At 40.2% G+C, this 22,998-nt stretch overlaps 1 protein-coding gene across 1 annotated transcript in view; it reads right to left on the minus strand.

The window, feature by feature from the left end:
• Nucleotides 1-5,593: 5,593 nt before the first annotated feature.
• Nucleotides 5,594-22,998, minus strand: part of Nox3 (NADPH oxidase 3) — a 66,098-nt gene continuing 48,693 nt past the window's right edge. Inside the window, exons 11-13 of the mRNA XM_008839405.2 lie at nucleotides 21,737-21,883; nucleotides 18,057-18,181; nucleotides 5,594-5,743 (exon numbers count right to left, since the gene is read on the minus strand). Coding sequence (XP_008837627.1) covers nucleotides 5,617-5,743; nucleotides 18,057-18,181; nucleotides 21,737-21,883 — 399 coding nt within the window. The 3' untranslated portion in view covers nucleotides 5,594-5,616. The remainder of the gene's footprint in view (nucleotides 5,744-18,056; nucleotides 18,182-21,736; nucleotides 21,884-22,998) is intronic.

Below are 22,998 nucleotides of genomic sequence, written 5' to 3' on the forward strand. Positions count from 1 at the left end.
CGCTTTTTTTCTTAGTACCATTCACTTGGTATATTTTTTTCCATCCTTTCACCTTAAGGTAGCACCTATCCTTGAAAGTGAGATGAGTTTCTTGCAGACAACAAAAAGATAGGTTTTCTTTCTTAATCCATTCAAGTAGTCTGTGTCTTTTGATTGGGTGATCAGTCCATTGATATTTAAAGTTATTAATGAAAGATGCGTATTGATTCTTGTCATTTTTATTTCTCTTCATATTCTTGGTGTAAGCTGTGCATTTCCATAGTTATACCTTCATTAAGTTTCTTTATGTAACCCCTTGGGTATAGTCATTCCTTTCTTCAGTTCTTTTTATTGCTTCAAGAACTCTCTGAAGGGATAATTTTGTGGATATGAATTCTTTCAGCCTATTTATGTTATGGAAGATTTTTCTTTCCCTTTCAACTATAATATACATTTTGGCTGGGTAAGTAATCTGGGTTGGCATCTGTGGTCATTTAGAACTGGGAATACTTTGGTCCAAGCTCTTCTGGCTTTCATAGTTTGCACTGAAAAGTCAGCTGTAATCCTAATGGGTTTTCCTTTATGTGTGACTTGTTTCTCTTTTGTAGCTTTCAGTATTCTCTCTTTGTTTTATATGTTTAGTGTTTTTACTATGATGTGCCATGGAGAGTTTCTTTTCTGGTCCTGTCTATTTGGTGTTCTATATGCTTCTTGTAGTTGTATGAGCATGTCTTTCTTTAATTTGGGGAACTTTTCTTCTACACTCCTGTTGAAGACCTGGTTCATACCATTATCCTAAGAAGCTTCTCCTTCCTGTATGCCTATGATTCATAAATTTTGTCTTTTTATGCTGTCACACAATTCCTGCATATTCCATTCTTGTGTTTTCTTAAATTTTTCATAATCTTTGCTTGAGTGGTCTAGTTTGTCCACTTTATATTCCAGTCTAGATATGCTGTTTTCGATTTCATTTTTCCTGTTGGTGAGGCTTTCTCCTGATGTTTCTTATTGGCTTACTGAGTGTTCCACTTCCTTCTTCATTTCAGCCTGAGTATTCTACCGCTCCTTCGTTCTCGTGAGTGCTGCTCCTTCATTCTCACGGGTGTTGAGGCTGTTCTTCTGCTTGCCCTGGGCTGAGGGTTGGTACGTGGTGGGGACATAGTATTTTGGTTTCTTCATGTTATTTTTTCTCTGTGACTTTGACATGTGGATTTCTTTTGTAGTTTCTGATTCTTGTGTGAGACTCAAGCCTTCCTTTGTTGAGTTTAGGTCTGCTTCTTTTTGTAAACTTTATGTGCCTTTGTGGTTTACTTGTTGGGCATGGAAATCTGGTTCTCTAGGCTTCAGGTTCTCTCTTTTGATTTTATATTGGAGTGGCCAAATTGCTTTCATTCTGTTGCTCAGGAGTTCCCAGAAAGCACCAAGTTGGATGAGGATCAGATGCTCTCAGGCTTTCTCCTCAGGTCTGGATCCCTCCAAGAAAGATGCTGGCCTCAGGAATTTCAGGGCTGCACTGGCCTTGGAGCAGAGCCCAGGAAAGATGCTGGCTCCAGGAAGCTAGTGGCTGTGCTGCCCAGGAATGCAAAGGGAAGTGGTAAAGAGAAGAGGCCGGAAGGCTCCTGGGGACTAGGGAGGAATTGGGTTGGTCTGGATGTATGGGATCAGGAAGCAGTGGGGGTTTGGGCCAAGAGGCCATTCAGAGGTCTGGGGTGCCAAGACAGGAAATGTGCCAGTCCCTCTGGTAGGAGGAGAGATGGGGTGGGGGAGCTAGGAGGGTGAACGGGGCTGGGGAGTCAAGGCCCAATGGGCACAGTCCTGGTAAACAGTTCTTAAGCATCTTCTTGTCTATTCACTTTGGAGAGAAGAACCAGGAGACAGCAACTTGGGGCTGTGGATTGTCTCATGAAAATTGATAGGTACAACTATGTAAGAGTTTAAGGAAAATGGAAAAATAAAATATAAGCATGATAGTAGCTAGTAGATGGATGTTCTAGTTTGGTTTCCCTTGCAGTGATTAAACATTGAACAAAATCAACTTGGAGGAGGACAGGGTTTATTTCACCTTACTGCTTACAGTCTCTCCTGGGTGGTAGCCAAGGTAGGAACTCAAGGTAGGAACCTGGAGGCAGGAACTGAAGCAGAGTCTATGCGGGAACAGTGCTTACTGACTTGCTCCCCCTGGATTGCTCAGCTACTTATTTTATACAGCCCAGGCCCACCTGCCCCAGGATAGCACCAGCCATGTTGGGCTGGGCCACCCTACATCAATTAACAATCAAGAAAATTCCTCATAGATATGACCACAGGTCCAATTGATGAAGGAAATTCCTAAATTGATATTACCTTTTCTCAGGTATCTCTAGTTCATATCAAGTTGACAAAAACTGACCAGTACAATCCATAAGAAAATATTTTTATTTGGTAATGAGGTTACTTATATGGATGAAAATATGATCAACTGGCACCAATCTGTCTCTAGGAGAAGGGGAAGGTTGACTAGTCATGCCAGTGCAGTGAGTAGACTTTGCTTTTAAGTACGTGCACTTTGCTTAAAGTTGGATGAGTCACAGCGATAATGTTAACTTAGAAATTTTCACTGTACATTTTGGGGGCCATGACAGCATTACCTATGTTTTCTCAAATAGTTATCAGGAATATGAAACAAATAAAATGTCAAAATGATGACTTTGGTTAGGGCTCAGAGCAAGAATTGAGGGAGCTTGAAGAAGCAAAGGAACTTAGAAGTTCTCAATGTTTTTAGTTTATGCATGTTTGCAGATGATGGTGGCATTAACTGAATTAAGAAAAACTGGAGGAAGAACAGGATTGTAAGGTGGAAAAGAAAGAGTTTGGTTTTTCATATGTGAATTGAGATGCTTGTTATAGTTGTCAGTGGTGAAACAGACATGTGGGCATGTCAGGGAGAATCAAGGAGTTTTAATTTTGAGTCTCATCAACAACCAGAATGTGCTTGAAGCAATGAGATTGTATGATACACTTCATGGCATGCGAATAGACATAAAAAGAGAAGAAGACCAAGTCTCAAGATTTAAAAACTCTTTGAAATTGGGAAGAGGTCTCTGATTGAATACAGGGTTTTATTTCAATTTTCCTAAAGATTTTGAGACTTGATTTATGTCCTAATATGTGGTCAGTTTTGGAGAAAGTCCCAAGGACTGCTGAGAAGAAAGTGTATTCTTTGGTGTTTAGTTGAATGTTATGTTAATGTCTGTTAGGTCCATTTGATTTTTGATGTCATTTAACTCTAGGGTTTCTTTATTTAGTTTTTGTCTGGATGTCCTGTCTATTGGTGAGAATGGGGTGCTGAAGTCACCCACCTCACTGAGATGCAGTCAATGTGTGATTTTAGATCTAATACTATTTCTTTTATGAAATTGGGTACACCTTTGGTACATATAACTTCAGGATTGTAATATCCTCTTGGTGGATTTTTCCTTCAATGAGTGTGAAGTAGCCTTCCCTATCTCTTCTGACTAGTTTTAGTGTGAAGTCTATTTTGTCAAATATTAGGACAGCTGTGCCTGCTTGTTTCTTAGCTCCATTTGCTTAGAATACCCTTTCCCAAGCTTTTACTCTGAGGTGGTGTTGATTGTTGATAGTGAGGTATGTTTCATGGAGACAGCAAAAAGATGGATCCTGGGATCCTGCTTTCTAACCCAATCAGTTAGTCTATATATTTTTATTGGGGAATTTAGATTTAATATTAAGAGTTATTATTGACCAATGTTCATTAATTTCTGCTATGTTGGTGTTGTAGTATAGTTTTCTTAGACCTCTTTTCTTTAACTTTTCTGGAATTATTTATTCCTTGTGCCCTCGTGTGTTTAATCTTCTCATCAGATTGAAGTGTTCCTCATAGTATGTAAAGTGATATTAAAAACCGAACAACATTCCCAGAAATAAAAAGTGACAAATCTGCTTTATTGTTTTACCAAAAAGTTTTATTTTATTAAACAAAATTGGATGACCAAAGAGCATGTTTTACTTTCAAATACGCAAAGAAAGAAAAGTAATAATTGCATATGACTAAGAGAAAAAAACTTTAATATATTTAATTTTCTTGCTAAAGATTAGATTTGACTATAGAAATTTCTAGTGACAATGGTTAAATCAAACTTAAATGGGAAAATAATCACAAAGAATGCCTGTGTGTGCTCCAGCTATTGGAGTTTTGATCTATCTATCTATCTATCTATCTATCTATCTATCTATCTATCTATATCTATCTATCTATCTATCTATCTATCTATCTATTACCTACCTACCTACCTACATAGTGATCCTTTCAGATACTGAGAAATTCCCATGTAGAGGCAGTAGAAATAATTTTTGATATATCATTGAACATACTCAACTTTCTCCTATAGAGTATATTTTAAAATTTACATTAGAAATTATAAAATTAATATCAATATATGGCAATATAGAAAGTATATGATCAACTCATATTTTAGAAATATATGGAAGGAAGGGCTTAAGTAGATGCCAGATTTTATAAAATCAGACCATGTCAAACCAGCTTAGTTCTTCTACGACAATCCACAAAGATAAGACTCATTTGAAAAGCACAATCTCTCAGTTTCAGCAAATGCTTTTGTTCTGTTGCATGTAGCATGTTACTGAGTAGCAAAGAAGATACGGTGTGAGGTTCAGTTCTCAGTGGCTAGGTACTAAGCAGCTGCATCTGGACACTGATGTTAAGAGGCATTCACAGGAATTTCTCATGGACCCCTTTGAAGTGAAAAACTTGATAGAAAGTCCAAATAAAATATTGGAGATGTCACTAGTTAGAGCTGTAGATTCCACAAATGTACCTACTTGTCGCTATCTGGGGCTAAGTCAGCTTCAGAGCAGTCTTGAGATACTAGAAGGAAAAACTGTAAAACATTAATACTGCCAAGAAAACTAGAAGATGTGGGGAATACTTTGGAACTGGCAACACGGCACAGGAAGAATGAAAATTTAAAAAAATCAATGGAAATTAAAAAAAATCCAGTTGTTTTTGTGGGACAGAAGATGAGTTGAGTGAAATATATCTACTTGTTAAACAGAATGAAAAGGAAATGAAGAATGAAAGAAGGAAGGAAAAAATGAGATGGGAAGGGGGGAGGGAAGAAGGCAAGCACAGACTGTAGATTTTATGTATATGTCAGACAAGGTAGAAAAATGTCAGTCTTCTACCCAACACTAAGGATACTTATTTCTGTTAGCATTATGTCTATATCCCACAAGTGCAATCGGGCTCGAGTCTTGATTTTGGATGCCCATGGCTTTCACATTTCAGACACTCAGCTATAAGCTATATGCCCAGCCCTGACTTTTACAGTATAAATGATTGGAAATACAGATTGCATGACATAAAAATTATATGAGATTTAACTTTGGTGTCCATGACTAAAGTCTGGTTATAGTAGAGCTCAGCTAGGCTCATTCTTATACGTTCTTTCTTGTGGCTTCTTTAGCGTCTTGCAACCAGAGTTGAGGAGATGAGACTGAGATCATATTGCCCACAAAATCTAGAATGATTACTGTTTGACTCTTTGCGGAAAACTTTCCTGACCCCTAACCTATATGATTACAGCCACTTGCTTAATGCATTGAGGTTACCTCCTGCGTCTAGAAGTTTTCCTTGTTGTAACAGAAATGAACACCCCTAGGGTCAGCTGATGAGTATAGACGACACATCTTTTGTAGTGTCTTTGACATGGCTTTGGGTCCACAGAAGAACACGCCAATGGTGCTACTGCCAGAGGGAAAAGAAAGGACAAGAAATGAGCGTTACCTGGGCAGGGCCAGCCAGAAGCCAAGACAGACAGGAAATTAGGAAGCAGCCATGGCTGCAGGTCATTTATTTTCTTATTGGTGTTGGCGTCCTTTTCCCTTAGATTCCTTCTTCTAACTTCCAACACCATGGTCCCTCCAAGCTGTCTAGAGCCCTGTGAGTCTTGGAATCACAAAAACTGGGGGCCCAAGAGGACAGAGGCTGGATGGTTGTGATGATAGCACAGTTTGCCTTCAATTACTGTGACAAAACACTGGCCAATACCAACTTGGGGAGGAAAGGGTTTATTTTATCTGACATCTCTCGGGTCACAGTTCATCACTGAGGGAGCCCAAGGTAGGGACTCAGGGCAGAAACTTGGAGGCAGGAGCTGAAGCAGAGGCCATGGGGGAATGCTGCTCACTGGCTTGCTCCCCTGGCCCCTGCTCAGTCTGCTTTCTTATATAATACAGAACAACCTGCCCAGGGGTGGCACCAGCCACAGTGGCCTGGGCCCTCCCACATCACTCGAAAATCAAATCAAGAAAATACCTCACAGACATGAGAAATTCCTCAACTGAGGCTCCCTCTACCTAGGTGTGTCAAGTTGACAACTAAAGCTATCCAACACAGTGCAGGGCATTTTGAGATGCAGGTGAATTCGAGGCATATCTTCTTGGATCTGTAGCTAGAATATGAACTTCCTGAGGTCAGGAAAGGGACTTGCTTTACTTAGGACTTTCATCCCAGCATCTAAAACAGTATCTGGCATGAGTAGGCAGTGAACATGCCTTTGTAGAAGGAACGGACAAAGGGTCATGTTGGGCAGGGCTGCAGGTCTTGCATATACAATGCAAAGATAACAATTACATTGTATGTTTTAGTGAAAGCAAAATGAGGCAGTGCCTTCAAAAAGATTTTAAAAGGGTTAGTTACAATTAACATCTTGTTTAACCCTGCCTTTTTAAATAGATAATAAAATTTATACTAAAGTAATAGCAGCTTGATTTATTTCTCATACTAGAATATAATTTTCAAAGAAGTTCTAGAGGAAGAGATGGAAGGGACCAAGCATTACTGAAAATGCTGTCATGTTGTTGTCATCCAAACATGGCGATCTCTAATCCTCACACTTCAGGAAACAGTGCTGAGGAAATATTTTTTGCATATATATCACAAAGCACTGCATTCCCCTGTGACTCTGTTTATATAGAAACAAGGCATTGATTCAGAGGTTCAGATTGTGTCTTAAAGTTGGAGCATATCAATCCCTTTTGGTGAGTACAAAGATGACAGTTTTCATCCATTGTCTTAAACATTACTGTGTCGTCTAGCATTCCCCAACCCCCAATCTCCAGCATAAGCAGAAGTACTTACTCTAGTCTAGGTCTAAAGTCCCCGTACTACTGTATATAAAACCACCTAGGCAGATTGTTAAAATGCAGATTCCTTGGTTGGAATTCACGAAGTGTATGTCTGGATGGAGTCTAGGTGATATTCAGGCAGATGGCCCGGTGGAGCCATACTTTGAGAGAGACTGCCTCAGAGAAATGTTTCATTCAGATCCAGGGCCAGCCCAGTCTGCCGCCTCTATTCGGTCCACCTGGCTTTCATTAGGGTGTGCCTGTGTAGTCCCACACCTCTGCTTGGATCAGCAACATGGTTCTCTGCAATGTATCAGAGCCTCGCTTTAATGATGCGTTCCAAAAACTGTGATGGTCATGTTAGAAGTGGATGGTTTAATCACATTTCAAACTAGCTTCAAAAGAACTTATCAAATGGCTTCATTTACAAATGAAAATATGTTTAAAATGTATAAGTGCTACTTTCAAAGATATACTTCTCACGGCTCAATTTGAGAAAGCACTTTTCAGAAAAATGTTTCCTACTGAAAAATATGACTTGAAGCAATTTTCAGGTGTTTATGCAAATGAAAAGTAAATGGTTAAGGAAGTTGTTGTCTACTCCACACTGAGGAGCTGAGAGCTTTGGGCACATTAATTATCTTCTCAAAGCCTCAAAGCCCCTTTGCCTCATGCATAAAATCAGCAGCATTAGAGTCCTTCACTCTTAGGGTCTCTGTGCTCCCAGATTCTGTGAGGAGGCAATTAATCATGGAAAGTTCTACTTTGGCTGGTGCGCAGGGCATGGTGGCTCTCTGTGACTGTTAGTTTACGAATGTCATATTGAACATGCCCACAGGGCTCTGTTTGCTCCACAGAGCTGAAGAGAAGATGAGAGGCGGGATGTGAACACATAGACCATTATAAAATTACTGGGATCAGTACTGTCTTCTGAGCTCTGGAATGAAGCATTTGTGTGATAGACAGTCAGGTAAGACCCTTCCTGGTGAGGAGTCACAGCTTTGCTTTAGGTCAGATGCACAGAGGTATCCTTGCATCCATTTTCAAAGATGTTGTTATGGGTGGTGATATTTTTCCATTAGTGTAGATGTCACCAAAGAGATTGCCACTAGCTCATTCCCAACAGGCTAAGACCGCCCTTTCGTTCACAGCCACAGTCACTGTTTGCAGAGGCTGATGGTGCTCTTTGATGCCCTGCCTTTAAGACCCCACATGAAAGCATTCTGATTGAGGCTGCCAGGTGTACCACTGGTGTCTCCAGCAGCTCCTAGCTCCCCTGCCTCTTTGAAGTTGGGGCTATTACACTGCACAGCTAAGTACGTACTTTTCTGTACTCGGGGCCTGTAGCTGCCATGGTTATACAATCACCAAAAAAGTCTCACAAAGGCCGTTCATTATCTACCTCAGTTGTGGTGGAAAGGTCAGCCCTTAGCTAGCTCTCTTTGTATCGCTGTCCCCACATAACGCATTCTGTGGCTCGTCTTGCTTACCCACCTTGGCATTTATGACTCTGAGTATGGCCCTTTCTCATCAGGAATGCATGCCATGAAGCATGGAGCTGAGAATGTGCACAAAGTGGTTAAGGCACAGATGCGGTTGTTTTTCATTTTTTTAAGCTTTTCTTTTATGAGGCAATGGACAAGTGCAGCAGAACCCTAATGGGATTGGTAAAGAAAAAGAATTCTATAAAAATTTAATTGCCCACAATTGCTTAGAATTAAAAAAGAAGATTCTCTGCTAAAGAAGTAGAGAAACACGAAGCACCGTTTATTCTCTAGTTTACAGCCTATGAGCTGCAGAGCTTGCACACTCACGGGGAGCAGGACCAGGGACATTAATGGCATTGATCAGTCTAAGTGGTTGACTTTGATGGGAAAAGGACAAATCTCACACAGGCTGCAAGGATGGTTAGCATTCACAGCATTATTGTGAGCTCTAATAAACAATAAAGAAGACCCTCGTTCCCTCCACCCTCTTAGATTTGCTAAATGACAACCGTGCTCTTGTCTGTGGGATTTACGTGCTTTTTTTTCAAAACGGTTCAGCAAAGCCATGCATGAAAGGCATCCAAAATGTCACCCACCAGGAGATTTCAGACCAGCAGATAGATAGGAGAGTGGGTGTGCCCAGGAGAAATCCCACCCCCACCCCAGATTCACAGGTCCTGCTGCTGTAAGCCCTTCTCTCTTTAAATTGTATGTTTGTTTTTATGTGTTGGCTTTTATGCTTGGTAAGTTATAACCCTGTAGGGGCAGACCCTAAACCCTGTTTTAAAAAAAATCAAATTGCTTTATACCCTGAGTGTGTTTTGCAAATAAAATCAATAAACAGAAGCCTCCAGTGGATTTATGGAAGCTTAGGAAGAAGGAACCAAGAGCTACAAAGTCTGTTACAGACAGTGGATGCACAAGTTCTGGTTAATCTTTCCTAGTGAATGTTTTTCATTAGAGATGCCTTTAGATGATTTATTACATAATTATATTTTATATAACACCATGTTTTTCATAACTACAGATGATAATTGTGCTGGCCAGTTTTCTCCCTTTTTAACCTGTGTCCCAGTCAACTTAAAACAACCAGCTGAACTGCCTTTCTGAATCCATGATGGTTAATCTTGTCAATCTGATTTAGAGTCACCTAGGAGACACACTTCAGGGTACGTTTGGGAGAGCATTTCTAGAGAAATTTAACTGAGGAGGGAAGATTCACCCTGAATATAGGCAGCACCATCCACCAGCCAGGGTCACAGACTCAATAAAAAGGAGAAAATTAGATGCGCACAAGCATTCACCTCTCTCTGCTTCCTGACTATGGTTACAATGTGACCAGCCCCCTCCAGCTCCTGTTGCCTGACTTCCCTGTCAGGATAAACTGTATCCTCAAACCATGAGCCAAAATGAATCCTTTTTCCCCAAGTTGCTTCTTGTCAGGCATTTGATCACAGCTGTGAGAAAAATATGTGATACAACATCTTAATTGCTCAGTTATTCATTAGGAGCTGCAGATGTCCCTAAGAAAGCTGGCAGTGTGGCTCTTTTCTGTCTCCTTTTCTCCCAACTCTCTCTTTAGACAGATAGAGCTGGATGGTGAGGACTCTTGTGTTTCCTGTGTCTCATCATCCTTTGACTTGTTCCTGCTAACCGCAGGAAGTCCATGGTTAGCACTACTGCTGTCATGGAGCTTACATTTGGCTTGAGGAGGAAAAGGAAACTTGGTGCCTGGTAGCACTGGATCTCAGACAATGGCAGAGCCAATCAATCTTTCCCATCCTGTCTTTTCCATGCTCGTCACCCCACTAAGCACTGTGAAGACATAAACAGCCAAGTGTTTTTCCATAACTGATAATCTGATAGATAATGCCATCAAAATAAGTTTACAGAATAATGATTAATCTACCCACTGTTTACTTAACTCCCCATTCCTCCTGTCACAATGAAATAATTCTAGTAATTTTTATTCTATTTTCATTGGGGTATAAGCAGAGATCTGGATGCCCTCTGGTGGAAAGGTACTATTTAGATATGCTGACAGTATCTCTATCATCCATTTATGACGGCTTTACTTTTATCATAAAGCTATAATTTACCATGTGTTGGATTTCCATTTAGATCTATTTCTTTGAGTGTTCCAAACATTTTAGCCATATAATGAATGTTTAGGATATCCTGTTAGATAAGTGATCCTGTATGCTATAATCAGAATGCTAATTTCCTAAAAATATCATTTAGCAACATTTTTGCACATATGCATGTACAAATCAGAATTGAAGGGTATACACACAAGCAAATGTGATTCCAGATGGATACATTTACTAAATTTAGTAAAAAGGTATTGTTTGCATTTCTGGAAACAATGGGTGGTCTAAAATACATTCATGTCATATGGTTTAGAAGCCCCCAATCATATGGTAAGTTAATACCCTCTTCATGTCTAAGTTTCATTGCCCTAACAAATGATGATTCTCCTCGTTTTATTTTTTCTTCAAGAGAAAAGAATCACTCTTATTGAAGTTTTGAAAGCAGTGGGCAACTCTTGAGAGTTTTAATGGCAGCTAATTACATAAAGTTCACACCTACAAGGCATGGTGAAGTTATTAGCAGAGAAGTCAAAAGTAGCAAACTATAAATATTATCTAAAGTAGAAGATGAAAGACTGAAGACCTGAGGAAAAACCTCTTAGTCAATTAACGAACAACAGTTGATCCACAGATTCCCAAGGGTGAGTAGATGTGCAATGTGTATTTGTCAAGAAGTAGCTGATGTGACAAAGCTGCACTTAATTTCACTCTGCCTGTCTTTTCGGACATGATTTCCTGATTTTTGAATACATGTCTAAGGTTGGGAACATAGTGAGAACGTTTACAAAAATGAAAAACACCTTCCGTTTTTGTACAAGACACATTTCTATAGATTAATAAGACATAGCTGTCAATGAATGTGTTTAATTAGCCCACTGTATCAGAGGGTAATTTGCAGTGTATGTTTTGAGTCCTTTCCTGTGCTTGTGAAATTAAAATAATATATAATTGTCATAGGTATGAGAGTTTGGGCATAGCAATAAATAGTTTATTGTTTTAAGTACATCCATTTACTATTTGTTGATTGTCTTTTAAGACTATACATGTGTTTTTATAAATCAGCTGATATAATTACCAGAGTTAATTACAGACGAAAACAATGGAATATACTTTCCTGTTTTCTCCTTCCAGCCTTTGATCTGTTTAAAATGTTTCTTCACTGTTCCTCATTTGTATTCATTTTGATGCCATCAATTTGTTTCTCTATTACTGTTATTTTTGCAATTTTCTGGCTCCTTTAGACCTTGCCAACTCTCTTTGATCTGCTTCCCTTCCAGCTTTATTTTTGGTGCGGTTTCTCGTGTTCTATAAAAAGTTTTGTGCTCCTCTTCCCTTCATTCTTTTGATTTAACTCCTTCTTAGAACAAGAACAAACTCCAATTTTGGAACAAACAGGTAAATGTTATTACAGGAGTTAGTCCTAAGGATCCTTGGCTCTGTGCTGATGAATATAGAAAGGGTTGAGAGCTACTTCAAAAGCCCTCAAGAACAAAGAACCTTTTCTGAGGCCACTAACAAATCCAACAATTCTTCCTGACCCATCATTGCCAAAAGATACCCACTAATGACAGGACAAGCCTGTCTTGTGAGAGTAGCCAAGTGGGCTTGGGAACAAACATCTCCGTGACTTAATAAAGGGGAAACATACTGTTTATCTCTTTAATAGCCATCTTGAAGAAAATTAATGTTACTTTGTCCTTTGTGCAGAACAGTAATTGGATTGTGTGTTTCATTTCTGTCTGGACAAAGGCCAGCATATTGAAATACTTTTCAATATTAGATTTTCTTCTTTAAAAATTAGATTTTATTGGTATTCTCTTTCTGAGATTTCTTCATTAAAAGCTTCATTAAGCATAAATCTCTTTTTATACAGCAGAAAAACAAAAAAAATGATTTTAAGGAGGCCATTTTTGAAGCCTTCTAGAAGGCCGGTGCTAAGCTGTGTACTGGTGCTGTGCCTTGTTCCAGGGACCCACCATTCCAGGGATAAGATAACGATCGATTTTGCCTGTATGTATCTAATATTAATTACATCAATTCTTGAAGTTATGTAATAAGCTAGGGTGTTCTAGAATCTCAGGCTTTTACAAATATGATATTTAAATTTTCTTTAACTAGGCAGCATGCTGTAGCGTTCAGTTCTATAAAGCTAAACCTCAGGGGCCTCTTCTCCTCTGGAAGACATGATGTTATGATGCATTAGGGAAAGAGAGTTTGCATAGCTACTGTGCTGAAAAGCATAGCTAACCATAAAGTGCATTTGTGCACTTTGATGAGGGTTTCTGGAAAGGGGTGAACACACTCCTGACGAGGGTGACAGGGAATGAAAGTGATACAGTTCTCCTAGCCTAGAACGTCCTCTAGTCCTCACTCTGCACACATGGAGCAGGCTCGCTTCTCACTGCAGAACAGCACTTTCTGAGCAGAGATTGTACAAGGCTAGTTTTTCCTTCATTCTCTTAACCCTCTGTGTTTCTGGCTCACACTGAGTGAAGAGAGATAATCAAATATGTAACAAAGATAAATACAATGCAATGTCAATACAGGATAATCATCGATACAACTAGAACTATATATGTGGATTTAAAGATGTATATGCTCTTGGTAAAAGCCTGCAGAATTGGGAGTAGGCTGGGAAGATATCTGAGTCAGTACAGTGCTTATCTTGCAAGTGGGAGTTTGATTCTTAGAATTCATATTTAAAAAAGCCAGATTTGGTGATGTGTGCTTGTTAGCCCAGTGCTGGGGAGTGGAGGCAGGGGGATCCTTGAGTCTGTCAAGTCAGCCAGCCTAGTCTAGGAGTTCCAGACCAGTAAGAGACATGTTTCAAAAAAAGGGGTGGATGATGGGTGAAGAAAGGCGCCTGGCTTCCGCACACACACACAGTCAGCAAAGTGGGGAAAATTCATCTTGTGATTAATAAGAATACAGTATTTATCAAAAACGATCCTGTTCCTCCAAAGAATAAAACAGAAACAAATCCCTAATTTTTACATATGATCTTATAACATGATAATTTCTACATATGAGCCTTTTGAGGAAACTGCACATGAAATTATCTCATCTTTTCTGGACAGGAACTAGATAGGTGTGATGTGAGGGGTGCTGACTCTCAAGAGTTTAGAGAGGTTACTGGGTTTAAGACCCAGGGTCCAAGATAGAGTAGGAACTGAACCTGGGTTCCGAGTCTCCCAAGCCAGAAGGTGTTGGAATGGAGGCACATGTTTGGAGAGAAGACAGTGTTCCAGCACAGGAGTCCAGGCTGAGCACTGACAAGAGCCAAAGCAACAAGCAAAGTGTATACGAAGGCTCTGGGATATGCTGACTGGGAAGACTTTCCAAGGCCTCTTGTTATGGATTGGCAGCTCTTGAAGCTGAGGCCAAGGAGAAAAGCTATATGGCCATACTGTGCAAAAGACTGTCTTCCCTTAACCTTGCAGTAGAGGTTAAGCTGTATTTGGACTTTCTTGTTAGAAATCTACTCTGATCAGGGCGATGGGAATTTTCACAAACTTTCCTTCCACTTCTCTAGACTGTGTGTTCAGAAGTCTAGAGCCACTCACAGAGCATTCTTGTCTTAGGTTCAGGGTTTCCCTAGCAGGCTGCCAGGGCACGGGCTGGAGAGTGAGTTGGCAGGAGTCTCACAGAGCATGGAGCTGTTGAAGTCAGAGTGACTTCACAGGGAGCAAGGATAATGCAATTGGATCCCTTTGAACCTGGATGCTGCCTGACCACTTCTTCCTCCTTTCCTCCTCGCCCAGTTTCTGTAAAATAGCTGTTCCTACTGAGTCACACAAATGCAATGGCAACTAATAAAAATAAAATGGCATCAGGCTTAAGTCTATATAAAAAGTTATTTAGACAATTATTTCTCATTGATGATTTTGTTCATAACCAGAAAGTGCTGCTCAGATGTAAGACTTCAAATCTTGGTCTCCAATACCGTAGTGCCCACCTGTAGCTAAGGGAGACAACCAGCTTTTGTTCTAAAATGATGGATAAATTTGTTTTCTCCCCCTATCTAGAAGCCTTTGAGACGGAACTGACACTGATTCTAATCACTCCAACAGTTATCAAAATACCTGAAAGCAAATCCTGAATCCATCATTCTAGAGTCCAACCTTGGAAGACAAAAGAAAAATGAGGAGGAACCCAACAGAGGGATACTTTTGGAAGCCCTTGTCAAGAAATTCCAACGGACTATCATATGAACATGTGAAAATTGCCCTGTTCTGCCTTTTTTCTAGTTCCCTGTCTAGAACTTGTAATGCTAATTACTCTTGCCTTTACTTCTCCTTCACAGCTCCTAGTCATGATTCAAGGACATTATTTTCCTCCTCAAGGTAAGAGTTATGCAATTTGGGAGTTTTTTAGATAGACCCACTGAAGGGGTACGCTAATTGCCTCACCCCGCATCCCTGTTCAGTATGGAAGAAGCCAGAGCAGTCTGCGTCCCTATTCCCCAGTTTCTTGGCTAAAAGTCAAAACGTCCTTAGCAACATACTCTGTTCCAAAGGCCAAAAATGTTGAAAGTATTTGGGAGCTTGTATCCAATTCTTAAAAGATTTTAGGGTTAACTCTTCAGAGGAGGGAATGTTACAGTAACCAAAAGCCCCATAAAAATAAATAAATAAAAAAATAAATCAAAGAAGAAGAAAGAATACATGAAGTTATCAGAAAAAAGTGATGGGGAGATATGGGAGGAGTTGGAGGGGAGAGAGTAGGCATGGATTTGATCAAAACACCTTATATATGCATGCATGAAATTCTCAATAAATTATTTATTAGAAAATAAAATGGCATAGTCCAGGCACAAAGAAAATATAAGGAAAATATGAAAAGGGGGCTGAATGGACCAAAAGATGAATTACACACACCAGAAAAGAATTTTATAGAGCAGAAAAAGAACCAGAGAATTACAAAGAGCTTAATGAAGCATGGTTCCTATGAAGGAAGACCAGTCATCAGAAATGCAAGAAAATGAACAGGAAATCACTGGAGTGGAGACGTGGTCACAAATACACGAGTGGGGCCTAGAGAGTTGGCTCAGCGGTTAAGAACACTGGCTGTTCTCACAGAGACCCGGGTTCGAATCCCAGTACCCATATGGGAGCTAACAACTGTCTGTAACTCCAGTTCCAGGGGATCTGACAGCTTCTTCTGTTCTCCGTGCATTGCATGACAGGGTTGCACTTACATACTTGCAGGCAATATATGCACACACATAAAATAATAAATAAAAAATAAACGAATTAAAAAAGAAATACACAAGTAGATTTTAATTTACAGATACAGGGACCAGATAAAAGGTCAGGATATAGAAGCCCTAAGTGTCGTGATCAGTAAGGTAGATATGAGTAATATGTATTAAACTCTGTGACACAGAACATATTTCCTGGCCCCTAAAGACTACAGCTCTTGGGATCCTTGCTGTCTGCTCTTCTCTCTGGTCATCTACTCGTACCGTGTCTCCACTTTGCATGCCGATACCTCCAACTGAGCTTCTCACTTGGAATCCTGCCTTATTCATTGCTGACTGGACATTTGGATGTATAAGTATCTTTAGATAACCACATCAAAAATGGAAACTTCTGGGGCCGGAGAGATGGCTTAGTAGTTAAGAGCACTGACTGCTCTTGCAGAGGACCTGGATTCAATTCCCAGCACCCACATGGCGGCTACAAACCGTCCTTAACTCCAGTTCCAGGGGGAATCCGAAGCTCTTGTCTCACCTCTTCAGCATTGCATGACACGGGTGCACTCACTTACATGCAGGCAATACACTTATACACATAAAATAAAAATAATAAATAAAGTATTAAAAAATGAAACTTCTGATACCACACGTCTGCCATCCAGCAACTCTCATGGTCATGCCCAGGCTAGTAAGTGGGAGCTTTTTCTAGTGAGGGTCATGCCTCATACCCAGTCCATCAATAAGTCAGGCCAGCTCAATCTTCAGAAAAATGTCCAGAATCAAAATGCTTCTCACCACGTCTGCTAGGGTTACCCTGTCTACCAAGCTACTCCCACTGCCTGTTCCTCACTGGCCTCTCCCCCTGTGCCTTGGGCCCCTTACATTCTCTCCTCTTATAGCAACCCAGGTGAGGCTATGCAATTCTTGGGCTTATACCTCTAGGTGGCCTTCCTCTGGAAATCAAATCTAAGGGTGATCTTCAAATGTCACTTCTAAACGGTATCTCCTGGGATTCTCTTTCTTAGCACGTCTGTTCTAACCACTGAATCCTGAACTCCTAAATCATGGCAGGAGCAATGCCCCTGTCTCAGGGCCTTGGCACATGCTCCTTCTAGTTGCCCACATGGCACATGACTTTCCTTCCTTTTTGCTCTTTCCTTAAACCCAGAAGCATTTAAAAAATGAACACAGTATTAGGGTGTGCTGATATTCAAGAGCTGTAGACGATGAAGATTCAGGACAGAGACTGAGGATAACTTTTGGCATTAGTTCTTCATACTTTACCAAGTTCTTCAATATACTGTGTGCGCATGTGTTTTCATTATGAAAACAACACTGTGCATGGATGCTATCATCTGTGTTTTATAAGAGGACATAAAAGTTCACATAAGCTGCCTTATCCAGAGTCACATAGCTAGAAACTTCTAGAACCAGGAGGCACAGACATTACTCTAGTCTTGCGGCTCCAGAGTAAGTGTTCTTCCTTCTATGCATTCAAGTTCAGTTTGTAATTACAAGAACAGTGGAGTGGAAGGGCAGCTAATGACAGCTGAGTGTTTATAGAAAAGGTGTTTCAGGCACCTCTATATGCTTCATTACATTATGTTTGTAGAATCCTGGGAGGCAAGACCTGTTATTTGCAGTTTGCAGGGATGAAGACTGAGTCAGTACCAGGGTAGATAGTTGGCTAAGATGTGCCAGTGGGTGTAGAGCCAGGGTGCACACCTAAATACCCAAGTTTTGCAATGGGGTCCTTACCCCCTAGGCCAAATCTCTGCATGGTCTGAGAACATTTTTTTCCCTCTCTGCTTTTGCTAGCTATGTTAGACATACTGTGGAGCTGGATAGAAGTAAATTCTCTAGTTGGGTAATTAGAGACCAACTGTACTCAAAAGATTGTTTTTGAAGGCATATGTTGTTTAAAAAATACCACTTTAAAATTGAGGTTAAGTGTGAAGATTTTCAACATAATCGGTAATCATCTGAGGCTGAGCCAGTTCAGCTGAGGTTTGTGACTCCTGAAGTAGATGACAGCCATCTTTTCTAAGTAGATGTTTTATCTGACTGCAGATTAACTTCCCTTTTTTTTTAGCAGCAGCTTGTCTGAACTTTAGGGAGGTTCTGGCAGGCAGAGGAAAGAGAGCTTGCCTCACTCACCTGGGGTGATTGTAGGCAATCTGCTTGAATTCCTCGTTCCAGTTGGGTCTCCCATAGAAGGTCTTCTGCTTTAAGCCTGTGATCACATCTGTGCTTTCATCCCAGTGTAAAGCTATGTGAATAGCCTAAAATAAAAATTGTAGTATCAGATAACGTTTAGAAAAAAAACATAGGAAGGAAGCATCTGTAAATAAAGGATGAACTCACTATCTTCATTTGGAGATTTAATACAAAATATTTTTTACAGGCCTCAAAATGCTTATCACCATTAGCAGTTATCTCCAATGTTGTGCTTTAGGATAAGGACCATGTCTCATCTATCTCTGTATTTGGCATTGTAGGGACAAAAATGTTCCTTATACATAGTAGACGTGTAAAGACATAGCCTCAAAAGAAGTTTTTTTTTTTTTTTTTTTTTTTTTAAAAATAAAAGACAGTAACGTTCCTTTAAGTAGAGATGAAAAAAGTTCACTGGATGCTGTGTGAAAAAAATTTTTTTTTTTTGAAAGGATCAGAGTAATAGAGAAAATGTAGCTAAGGGAAAACATTAAACATTTTCTTACTCTTTCTGCCAAACTTCTCAAAAAATTAATCTTCCCCTGAAGTCATCATTCATTTAACATTAAATCCAGGGGATTTGAGGAGGGCACTGCCAGCTTAAAGTGTCATAAGGAGCTGGGTCTTACAATTGGGTCTGCCTACTGAGTTCACATGGTTTAATGGACAGTTATTCCCAGATATCAGGACCACCCACTCCATGAAATACCTAAGTCTGTGGAGGCTCAAGAGTATTTGTGTAGACCCTACCCACATTCTCTCATAGACTTTAAATCATCTAGGATTGTCTATAAAATCCTAGTGCTATATAAATACTATGTAAAGAGTTGCTGTATTGTATTATTTAGGGGATAATAAAAAGAAATAAGAAGACCATACTACTTAGTACAGATGTATTGTCTTTCAAATATTTTCAGTCCTCAGGTGGTTGATATACAAATGTGGAACTAGTGAATGTAGAGAGTCAACTATACACTGTTAGGTTTCAAGAGATAGAAGGATGCGCGCAGTGAGGGTGGTGGGTGGAATGTTGGGGCGAGCGAACAGCCAGGGGCCTGGTTAGAGCTCTGTGAATAACTTTTGGCCTTCAATTCCAGTGAATTCACACAGTCACTGTGTAATTAGTGGCCAGTAGATAAAAGCCTGGGGCAGATCCATCCTTACGGTGATGTACGAAGCTGCCGGCCTTAGCTTTAGCCCCTGCTGAATTCTGGAAGCTATCTTGTTCTTTTCTCCTCAGGTCTGTGTGCTCTGTACTACCCCTGAGATCCATCACTAGCTCTTGAGCTCACATATTAATTTTCCTCCACTCTCTCTTACAGTTGTGACAGTTTGATAATAGCCCTGCTGGGCACAACTCATGCCCCAGATTCTTGCTTTGAGCATGACTTGTCTGAATAGTGTTCTTCCTTGTCTAAGAAAGCAGCTAAGGCCAGAGGGGTTCAGGTCACAGTCATGTTTGTTGTTTCAACAGACCAGCAGGCAAGGGTAGGTTGGGCTCCAGAATGCCAGGCCTCAGTAAACTGCTGTTCAGAAAGTCTGACCTCAAGTAACACTGCTGTTACAAAAAAGTTTGGGAACAGAATTCTATGCAGATTGAGGGTGGGGAAAATGAAGTGGGTCTGGAGTGACATGTCAGAGGGGAACAGCTGTGAGCCAAGACATGGAAGCAAGCGCGAAGTACCCGGCAGGATACTTGATCATCCTGCAGCTCTAGGGTCACAGGAAAGCAGCGAGGCTCACCTAGAGCCAGGTCACGTTGGGAAGGCCACAAAATACTTCCTAAGAAGTTTTGACATTATTTGATGGGGAAAAAAGGGGCATCCCTTAATTATGTCTGTGGGACCGCCCAATCACTGGTGTTCAAACATTTGGAATTATATTTGTTCCACACTTCTCAGCCCACTGTTCAATTAATCTCCAAACTCTTCTGATATGCCCTTCGTAATACCTCTTCCATCTGTCCCTTCTGTTCTTGTCATTTTGCCACATTGAGGTTGTTGGATTCAGTTTAACAATTGGCTATTTCTAAAACAGCCTCTCAAAGCTTGAGTTACTGACAGAATGTACCAATTATTTTTTTTTCCTTAAATGTTGAGATTAGTGATTTCCTGCCTGAAATCTGGACGTGTAAAGAATTTCCAACATGTCATGGGAAAAACTTAAAAAGGTGTCTATTTTAATTTACTTGCATTTAGGAAAAAAAAATCTATTTTATATCCTACTCTTGAAAGGGACAGAGATAGGGCAGAACAGGGCCGTGTTGTCACAAAATTGACTTGAGAGTTCTGTTTGGAGAACCTGAGTCTCATAACTCCCAAGTGACAGGGAATGGCTAAATGGACACTTGGGATCAATTTGCCTCAGAGGTAGAAAACCAAGCAAGGGGCTGGGAAGCAAAAGCCAAAAGCCATGTCTATACTTCAGTAAATGAATCATCAGTCAAAAATCCCACTTGGATAAGGAAAATGGTTATTTGGAAAACATAATTAACACTATATAATTCATTAAGACTTATCAAACCTAGTTCTAAGAAACCTAAAATTCAAATTATCCCAGAGGATAAGAAACCTAAAAGTTCAAATTATCCCAGAGGATTAAATATTTAAGGAGGTCTTCAAATAAAACCATAAAAATTCATAAAGTTTCTGAATTTCAAGCAGTGTTTTGTTCATTTGCAGAAGTACAGATCCAAATTATAATGATAGTCTGTAAGTGTGTGTGTGTGTGTGTGTGTGTGTGTGTGTGTGTGTGTGTATGTGTGTCCGTCCCTATCCACAGTACGCATGATCAATCAGTTATATATTTGGTGATTAGTATAAAGCTCCTTGGCTCAAAAATACTTTCCTTAAAGTATTTTTTATCAATGACAGCATCCACAGAAGCACTGATTAAAATACACATTTCATAACCTAATAATCACTTCTTTGTAAACCCCAGTGCTGGAATCTGATGCAATAACCATCATTTACACATTGACTATGATAGTTTTATCAGTTCTGAAATATTACCTCCAATGTGTTGATACACATTATTTTTGCCAAACTCAATCTATATTTCATTACTACAGTGCCCTGAAGACTACCTGCCCAAGCAGAAGATCATCTTGACCTTAGGTAAATAAACATATGTGTACACAATTTCCGAGACCAGCTTAGGAGAAAGAAATCTCTAGACAAATCATGTATCCTTAGTTATTTTCTGGCTCACATACTTTTCAATATGAAAGGCTGGATATAAACAACAGGTAATCTTTTCTGTTTTACTCTGTGCATCTCAGAGCATAAACTCAGAACCAATTAGGAACTCAGCTGATGATACGGTCAATTAATGATCATCACTGATGTCACTCTTAAAACGACAAACTCAAATGTTTTTAGGATTTCTAGTATCTAGGTTTTCTTTCTTATCCAAACTGCTTGTCTTCTTCTTCTATTCTTTGGTAAGATGGCTATTTACATCCTAAATAGTTGTTTCTGGTTTAGTTTTACTTCATTCTTCTTTCCCTTTTAAAAACATATGAATATCTCTTTCATGTTACCAGGCAAGCATGCAAACTCATTATCAAAATGGGCTTCTCCTAAGAAGTAAGGCAGTCTTGGAGCTCTGGGTCTTACTGATACCTGATTTTCATCCCAGCCAGTGAGAAATATATGATAACTCAGCAAGTGAGCTTTCCCTTGCTCACTCATCTGTGTTTCCAGTGACAGTAAAAGATCTGCAAACCACTCAAATGCCGTGGCATCCCGGCAAATCCAGTAGAAATACACCTGTCAGGAGAGAAGGCAGGAGAGCTGATCTATTCCTCTTCTCATAATGTGCTGATAATCACAGACTACTTTATCTCCATTAAATTATTTGAACCCAAATAGGCACTTCTGCAAAATCACATGCTTTTCTCTGCCAGTGAACAAACCACCACACTGATTTCTTTTGAAAAAAAAAATTCACATTGTGCTTGAAAAGGCCCAGAGTGAATTCAATGAGTCGGGGTTCCCGTGGGCTGTGCCAGCCTCACTGGATGAGGATCAACTCTCCACACTTCTGACTGTGCCTCTTCTGAACAAGATTAATAATCATAACTCGCTGTGCCTTTCACCGCTCCCCAAAGGGGATAAGCTGCTAGACCAGCCCCCTTCATCTTTACTTATGACCTAAGCTCGGGATTTCAGTTCTCTTCTCCAGAGACCTCCAAAGGCTTGGGCACTAATCCACTTCACCAGCCACGGCCTCTGGAGAATGGAGATTATGGTAATTGCAGAATGAAGTCTCACAGGTCAGAAATTTCCTCTCAGTGAGACCTTTCAGTGTCCAAGAAAGCTTGTGGGTGGGGGCTGTGCCTGTGTGTCAACTGCTCAAGTGAAATTATGTGTGGGGAAGTTTTCTTTTTTAAAAAAATATCTCTGTGTTGAGCAAATGGCAGGTGAGAAGCCGCAGTTTGCGTTTGTTAAAAGAAAGGCTTAGCTCTTGTGATTTGAGTTTCAGACAATTGCATCTAGAAGAAACCACAGGAGATAAATCTGTTAATTCTCCAGATTTTCTCCCTTATACTGCTGTCCCCTGCTGCCTACTCTTTCCTGCACCTTCTCCCCAAAGAGCTATCTTTAGGGTTCTACAGTATCTGTGGGATCCAGTGGCCAGTCTCTCTCTGTCTCTCTCTGTCTCTGTCTCTGCCTCTCTTTTCAAATATCTGTTGGATCCAGTGGCCTCTCTCTCTCTCTCTCTCTCTCTCTCTCTCTCTCTCTCCTCCCAGTATCATGGGATCCAGTCTCTCTATTGCTCTCTCTCTGTCTCTGTCTCTCTCCCCACCCCCCAGTATCTGTGGGAAACCAGTGAGCAGTCTCTCTCTCTCTCTCTCTCTCTCTCTCTCTCTCTCTCTCTCTCT

The sequence above is a fragment of the Nannospalax galili genome, unplaced genomic scaffold (assembly GCF_000622305.1).
Source record: "Nannospalax galili isolate Female #2095 unplaced genomic scaffold, S.galili_v1.0 scaffold211, whole genome shotgun sequence".
NCBI classification, from domain to species: domain Eukaryota; kingdom Metazoa; phylum Chordata; class Mammalia; order Rodentia; family Spalacidae; genus Nannospalax; species Nannospalax galili.